General features: G+C 42.1%; 1 protein-coding gene across 1 annotated transcript in view; it reads right to left on the reverse strand.

The window, feature by feature from the left end:
- Window positions 1-1,974: 1,974 nt before the first annotated feature.
- NEURL1B (neuralized E3 ubiquitin protein ligase 1B) overlaps window positions 1,975-7,835 on the reverse strand; it is a 91,035-nt gene continuing 85,174 nt past the window's right edge. Inside the window, exon 5 of the mRNA XM_027841785.1 lies at window positions 1,975-2,164. Within this exon, the coding sequence (XP_027697586.1) occupies window positions 2,031-2,164 (134 nt within the window). The 3' untranslated portion in view covers window positions 1,975-2,030. The remainder of the gene's footprint in view (window positions 2,165-7,835) is intronic.

Genomic DNA, 7,835 nt, shown 5'->3' on the forward strand with positions numbered 1-7,835 from the left:
GTGATAAACTTAACCCTTCCCAGAAATACAAGGATCTAAGACATTTCCAAATGCCTCGTGATGGAAAATGCTATCCACATCCAAAGAAAGAACTAGGGAATTTGAATTGCTATTTTTTTTCTCTTCTGTTGAGTTTTGTTTTCTCTTTCTGGTGTTTCCTCCTATTTGGTTCTTATTTTTACTTACAACATCATTAATGTGAAAATATGTTTAATAGGAATGTATATGTATAGCCTATATCAGATTGTGCATCATCTTGGGGAGGATGGTGGGGAGGAAGGGGGAGAAAAATTTTAAACTCAAAAGTGTATGGAAGTGATTGTTGATGAATCAAAATAAATTAATAAAAGATTAAAAAAAACCTGAAATATTGTGAAATTACAAAGAATCAGCAAGGCCCCAAATAAAAGATATGAGAGGATCCTGTCATTTATTGTGTTGCAGAGGTGGGAAGTCTTTGGGTGTTGGAACATTGCATATATTTTCAATTTTTTTCAAAGTATTGATTGCTTTTTAAAAATCGTTTCTTTTTTATCTTTAAAAAAGTTTGTATTGTAAGGAATGGCTTTCTCTTAGGGAGGAGGTAGATGAAAGATATTTGGGGGGGGACTTTAGGCAGCATAAAAACAAAAGACATCAATAAAATTGCCTTTAAAAAAACCCCCAAAGTCAGACACGCCTAACTGTCCAATAATAATTGTGTGATTTAGGAAAGCATCAAAAATAATAGCTGAGATTGATGTAGCACTTTAAGATCAGCAGAGCATTTTACAGATGTTATTACACAGGGTCCTCATCATGACCCTGTAAGGTAGTTACTACAGATGTTATTCTTCCCTTTTCACAGATGAGGAAACTGAGGCTAGAGAGATCGAGTGATTTGTCCATAGTCACACAGCTAATGGGGGGCAGAGGCGGGGCACAAATTCCTCTCTTCACTGATTTCAAATCCAGCACTTTCTCTGACTCTAGCCTAATAAAATGGAACATTTGCCAGAAAGAGTACTTAAGCCATTTCATAAAGAGCTTCAGTTAGTAACCCTCAGGGCTCAGCCCTTTGGTTGGAGGCAAACTCTTATGATGAGGAGGGCAGGAAAGGGAAAGGTGTCCCTGCCTGGGGCATAATGACATGACGCAGCAAAACTGGGACCGGCCTCAGGGTTCATTCAGCCCAGTTGCAATGGAAGGCAGCCAGTCCTTTTGCTCAAGCTCTTCTCCAATTGGAGGGATTAGAAATCTCTCGCTAGTGGTGTTCCAATCCATGTGAGGCCTTTACGATCAGTAAAAGTCAATTGGATGCAGTCACAGATAAAAATAGCAAGATCGTGGTCTCTCTGAACGCGGCCCGAGTATTAAGCACTCTTAATTAAGATATTTCCAATAATGACTCACGACCAGATTGCATTCCAGGCAGGCAAGGAAAATCATCATTTGTACCGTACTAGGTCAAGTGGTGCGTGCATGTGTCTGTGTATTCATGTACACATGTGTATATATGTGTACGCACATGTATATAGATGTGTATGTGTGCACATATAAGTTTATGTGTATGTAAGTGCATGTGTAGATGTATACGTGTGCATATATATGCCCACACGTGTGTATGCTTGTGTCTGTGTGCACACACGCTGTTTATGTGAGCATGTATATAGGCATATTATATAAGAGTGTGTTGTGCATACATGAAGGTGGGCATGTGCTTTGTATGTATGTGTATATGTATGCATCTATATGTGTATGTGCATGTGTATGTGTGTGTATTCATATCCGTGGATTTATTTCTTTAGGTTTTTTCCTCTCCCTCTTCAGAAAGAATGGAGGTGGTTTACAGACTGAAACATATAATACTATTTATTTAATAAGTTGCCTAAAGATAAACTATTACAGAAATACCTGAAAGAAACAGGAGCAGCTAAACTAAGAAGATAAGAATAGTAAAATGTCCTCTTTTTATAGTGCTTTAAAGTTTTCAAAGGACTGTCTTCACAACAACCTTGGGAGGTCCCTAACACAGTGTTATTATCCCCATGTCACAAATAAGACAACCGAGACTTACTCAGAGAGCTGAGGGTCCCACAGCAAGGATTCAAATCCATATTTTCTGATTCTGAATTCGATGTTCCTTCCACTCGGCTGCTAAGCATGGCATGGTAGATATCAAGTGCTGGGGACAGAACCAGGAAGAAATGAGTTCACACAATCAACATCTCAAACACTTGCATAGCTAGATGACCCTGGACAAGTCATTTCCTTTCTCAGACCCTGACTTTGCTCTTCTACAAAATGGGGATACTAAGCACCTACAATCCAGGGAAGGAGGAGCAAGTGAGAGAAAAGTGTATGGGGAAAGTTTTGTAAAATTGAAAATGCTGCATCAATGTGAGAAGCCGTTATCTAAATTTGAGACCAAGAGTTATGGTGGAAAAGGTAAAAAGGGAATCACGTTGAGTTACATAGGTATTTTCTAACAATAGAAAGTATAGAGACTCATCTGTAAATACTAGGCTTCTGCTAGTTTCCCTCATTTATTCAGAGAGGCCACTTGTCCTACAAATTATGTTGGAGGAGGCTTTAAAATTGAGCTGTTCCAGGGACGTGCCATATACTTTCCTTTACTTCAGGTTGACCTTGAGAGTCACTTTCCCAAACCTGTATTCTATTGTTGGGGTGTTTCTGCTGCATCTGACTCTTCGTGACTCCATTTGGAGTTTTCTTGGCAAAGATACTAGAGTGGTTTGCCATTTCCCTCTCCAGATCATTTTACAGTTGAGGAAACTTAGGCAAATAGAGTGAAGTGACTTGCCCCGGGTCACTCAGCCAGTAAGTGTCTGAGGTCAAATTTGAACTCAGGAAGATGACTCTTCCAGAATCCAGGCCTGGTATTCTGTGCACTATGGCACCACTTAACTGCCCTGCATTCTACTTCAATTGCCCAAAGTCACACAAGTAATAGTGTCAAAGGCAGGATTTGAACCCAGATCCTTCCTCTGAATCCTGAGGTAGTTTTCTTTCTTCTGTGGCTAAGGTGAAACGCTTGCTTCATCTCTTCAGTCTGGACTGCTGATTTTCATGTCTCCAATCTGACATCGGAGACAGAAGGACTTCTGGGAGAAGCAGATGGCTGCGGGATGGGTTGAAGAGAGAACCACAAGGGTCTACACCAAGATGGTGAAGAGAAGAGATGCAATGGTCATGTTGTCTCCTAAGCAGATGAAAAATAGTACCTTTAGGTGAAGGGAGGAATCCTAGAACATGAAAATCATACAATGTTAGACGTGGAAAAACTTTAAAACATTAAAACTAGACCAGGAAGAGGCACAGAATGTCAGAGCTGGACAGGCCTTTCCAACCTCCTCAGTGCACAGCTGAGCAAACTGAAGCCTGGAGAGCCTAGTGAATTACCCAATGCTGTGAAGTTAGTGGTGGGTGGAATTGGGAGTATAATCTATTTCCCTTTTTCAATGGTTCACCCTATACTCATGAGTGTGTTTGTGTTGGGGCAATTTCTGACTCTCCATCTATGTCACCAAGATATCCTGCTTTCACCATGCCCACTTATGCCCTCGCTTGCCTCCCTCCTCCACTCCCCTATCCTCACTCAGGTTTCATCTTGAATGGGAACATGTGGCTCAATGATGGGATGATTGTTGGTTTCCAGGCAGGAGCAGCAGTCACCATACTTTCCATTGTGCATACACCTAGGCAACCTGGAAAGTCTGGCAAGAAGAAGGTGAAGGCCATGAGGCAGCCGGATTTTCTCTGAGCTGAACTTTGTGTTTGAGTTTCTAGGCAACCTGGCTAAATCCTCCATTGCTAATTAGCCAAAGGTGAAGAAGACCCCAGAGCTGAGCGCTGGATCTCACCCCTTGTCACTTCCTGTTCTTTGCTCTATAGGTCTTCTCTTTGCTGTCTCAATGCCACCAAAACCATTAGAGGGCACTGTTGCCTCATTTTTTTTTCCATAGTGAAACTGCAACTCTCACACGGGATCTGGGAAAACTGGAAACTTGATATTGATGGAATGCTAGAGCTCAGATATTACACACACACACACACACACACACACACACACACACACACACACACAATTTTAGATACAGAAAACAACCAAACAGGAAAAGGGGTTTGTCCAAGAGCACACTAATTAATAGTAGAGCTGGAGCTAAAAATCCAGGCTCCCTAATGCCTTGTCCAGGGCTCATTCCATTGTCACAAATGCCCATATAGTTTTATCCCTTTGTTCATCTTCTCAGTGATCTAGATATCTCTCAGAGACAGCAAGTTGCTGAGAAGATGCTGCTTTGCCTTGGTAGAGGGAGTTTCCCATACCAGCGACCCCAGAAATTCAGCCCTTATGCCTATTCTAATACTTTTTTTTTAGACAATTGGGATTAAATGACTTGCCCAGGGTCACACAGCTAGTAAGTGTCAAGTGTTTTGTCTGAGGCCAGATTTGAACTCAGGTCCTCCTGACTTCAGGGCCTGTGCTCTATCCACTGTGCCACCTAACTGCCCCTCCCTAGTCTAATCCTTGAGGGACTGTCTGCTCTTCAAATGTCTCTGGAGGATATACTTAAATTTAATTGACGTAATGGTGAGGAAAAATTATTTAGGAAGCCCAAGAGGAGACTATAAAGAAGCTTGGGATTTTAATTCAGCGTTGCCAATCCTTTGGCTCAACCTCTCCATCATCTGGAGGAAGCTAGGTGGTACGGTGACTAGAACGCTGGGCTCGGAGTTAGGAAGACCTGAGTTCAAATCCAACCTCAGACACTAGCTGTGTAACCCTGGGCCAGTCACTTAACTTCAATCTGCTCCAGTTTTCTTAACTGTAAAAAGGGGTCACACCTATCTCCCAGGGTTGCTATGGGGATTAAATGAGAATACTTGTGAAGTGCTTAGAACAGTTCCTAGCACATAGTAGGTGCTTAATAGATGCTTCCCTCCCATCAGAATGTGGGGCAGGTATTTGGGCTCAGGGTGGGGTTGGTTTAAAAAAAAGCAAACAACTTCTCTCTCGTTAAAAGGATGAGTAACCTAAATGGAGCCATGTGACCCTCTTTGGATCTCACCATCTTCATCTGTAAAATGAAGGACTTGATGATGCTAGAAGGTCCCTTCTGGCTCTAAAGTTCTAAAATTCTTAGATGGCAGATTGGTAGGAAACTGTCAGGAAGATATCACTGGGTTCTAGAAATGGGAGTGGGGGTGGGGAGTGGAATCAGCTTCACAGCATCTCACAGATGGACAGGATCTCTGAGGTTACTAAACTCAACCTCTACTTGAGAAGAATCTCTTCTTTGCAGCCTCCATAGAAACCTCCTGGGATGAGGGGCAATCATCATCTCCCAGGGCAGCCCATTACAGTTTCTCTTAGGGAAAGCAAGGATGGCATAGGGCAGTGGTGTCAAACCTAAATAGAACTGGGCCAACTAAATCATCCATATATACGGAGCCCTGCTGGCTGCATATTGACTTAGAAAACCCCATATTCACATGATCATGTTCCATTGTATTTTTATTACTTTTGTTAAGTATTTCCCAATTACATTTTTTATTCTGGTTCAGGCAGCACTGTTGCTCAGGGAGTATTTGACACCTTGGGTGCAGTGGACAGAGGTCAGCAGATCCCAGTTCCAGTCCTACCTCTGACTGGCTGTGTGACCTTACACAAGGTGCTGATTTGCTTTGGTTTAGAAGAAAAAAAGAAATCACAGCAAAAGAAATGACAAGTCTACTCCCCTAACTGAATTGCTACAATGTCTTTTTCTTATATTTAGCTGAATTTGCCTGTTTGATTTTTAAATCTGCTCCTAATTCCGCTTCCTGGGGCCAAGCAAAACCAGTTTTATCCTTTCCCACCTGACAGTCTTTGAAAAACCTGAAGACAACAAGCTTTCCCTTCCTAAGGTCAAACACATCCAGTTCCTTGTATGTCATGGTTTTGATCGCTTGTCATATTTCACCTTCTCTTGAACTTCCTCAGCTTTTTAATTTCCTGTATCCAAGATGCCTAGAACTGAACACAAGGCCAAAAATGGCTTCTGACCCCAGAAGGGAAGGGCAGAACCATCACCCCTCTTGTTCAGGACACAATCCTTTTATTAATGTATAAATATAAGAGAGAATTAATTGGGGGGTGGGAGGTAGGTCAAACTATTGACTCAACTCACATTGAATTTAAAGTTCACTAAAACTCTCAGATCTTTTTAAAATTTTATTTAATTTTCTCCTTCCCTCCCCCTTCCCTCACCCATTGAGAAGGCAAGAAATATGATACCCATTATACATATGGAGTCTTGCAAAACATATTTCCATATTAACCATGTTCTGGGGCGGGGAAGCAAGACAAATAAAGAAAAAAATATGCTTCAATTTGCACTTTGAGTCCATCAATTCTCTTTCTGGAGGTGGTAACATTTTGCATCATGAGCCTTTCAGAGCTGTGGTGGATCACTGAATTGATCAAAGTTATTAAATCTTTTACAGTTAATTATAAGAGATATTTTCTAAAGGAACTGTCCTCTAGCCTCCTTCATCCTATACAAGGGTAGTTAATTTTTTTTTTTACCCAATGTCATTTACATTTATCCTTATTATTTCCTGAACTATCTAGCTCCTTGTTTATTCTAGACTATCAGTATCTTTCTGCATCTAGATTCTGTTAATTAGTGTTAGCTTTCCCTCCTAGCATTTGATAAGCATGCCACCTGGGTCTTTATCCATGTCAGTGATATAATTGTTGAACAGCACAGAGGACAGATCCCTGCGACATTTCCCTAGAGGCCCTCACACCCCAGCAAGCAGATAAGGATCCATTAATCCATGGGAAATTATTCTTAGAGAACCTCTTTCTTCACTTTCTTGCTTTCTCTTAGATCCAGAGACCACACCCTGTGCTTCTTGATTCCTAAATACACATTCCTGAAGCTACTCCCCAGTTGCTATGCCCCTGTGTTATTTCTAGTTCTGTATAATTCAAAGTACGTCTGACAGTCACCTAGGACTAGAAAGAAATTGAGACGTGACCTATAAGGAGTAAAACCCTTTAAAGACGTGTTAGAACTTAAAGAAGAAAATTAGCCCCGGAGCATTGGCTTCCCAGCAACACGAAGCTTGTGTCGGTGCTAAATCCCTGAGACACTTCTCAGTCTGGCCCGGATCCCAGGGCCCCACTTCCTTCTCTCCTGCCAGCACCCTCCCTCAGCTCCCTTAACTGGTCTACTTTCTGATCACGGTTTTGTGATCGCAATGTTTTAATCTTCCATCTGGGCTTCTCTCACCTGGGTGACAGGCAAAGCATCTTAAATTCTTCTCTCCTATCCCCATAACAAGCATACATTCATTCTCATGTAATATGTGGGTCCCCAGAATGCTCCTCCCAAATTCAAGACACCCTATGGGGCAGGACCCCTTTAAAACTATATCTCATGAGTCCCCAACGATGTGTTTACTTTGACTAAGCAACTTAGAATGAAAACATTTGTTCAGAGTAAAAAGACAGACATAGCAAATTGTGATAAGATCCTCCTCCAGGGGTGGGGAACTTGTGGCCTCCAGGCCACATGTGGCTCTCTAGGTCCTCAAGTGCAGCTTTATTTATTTATTTTTTGGCAATTGGGGTTAAGTGACTTGCCCAGGGGCATACAGCTAGTAGTGTTTGGTCTGAGGCTGGATTTGAACTCAGGTCCTCCTGACTTCAGGGTTGGTGCTTTATCCACTGCACCACCTAGCTGCCCCAAGTACAGCTTTTTGACTGGAGGTTTGAATTCAGTCAAAGGGCTGCACTTGAGGACCTACAGGGCCACATGTGGCCTCGAGGCTGCAGGTTCCCC

Source organism: Vombatus ursinus, unplaced genomic scaffold, assembly GCF_900497805.2.
Source record: "Vombatus ursinus unplaced genomic scaffold, bare-nosed wombat genome assembly UNPS02014863.1, whole genome shotgun sequence".
In the NCBI taxonomy this organism is placed as follows: Eukaryota; Metazoa; Chordata; class Mammalia; order Diprotodontia; family Vombatidae; genus Vombatus; species Vombatus ursinus.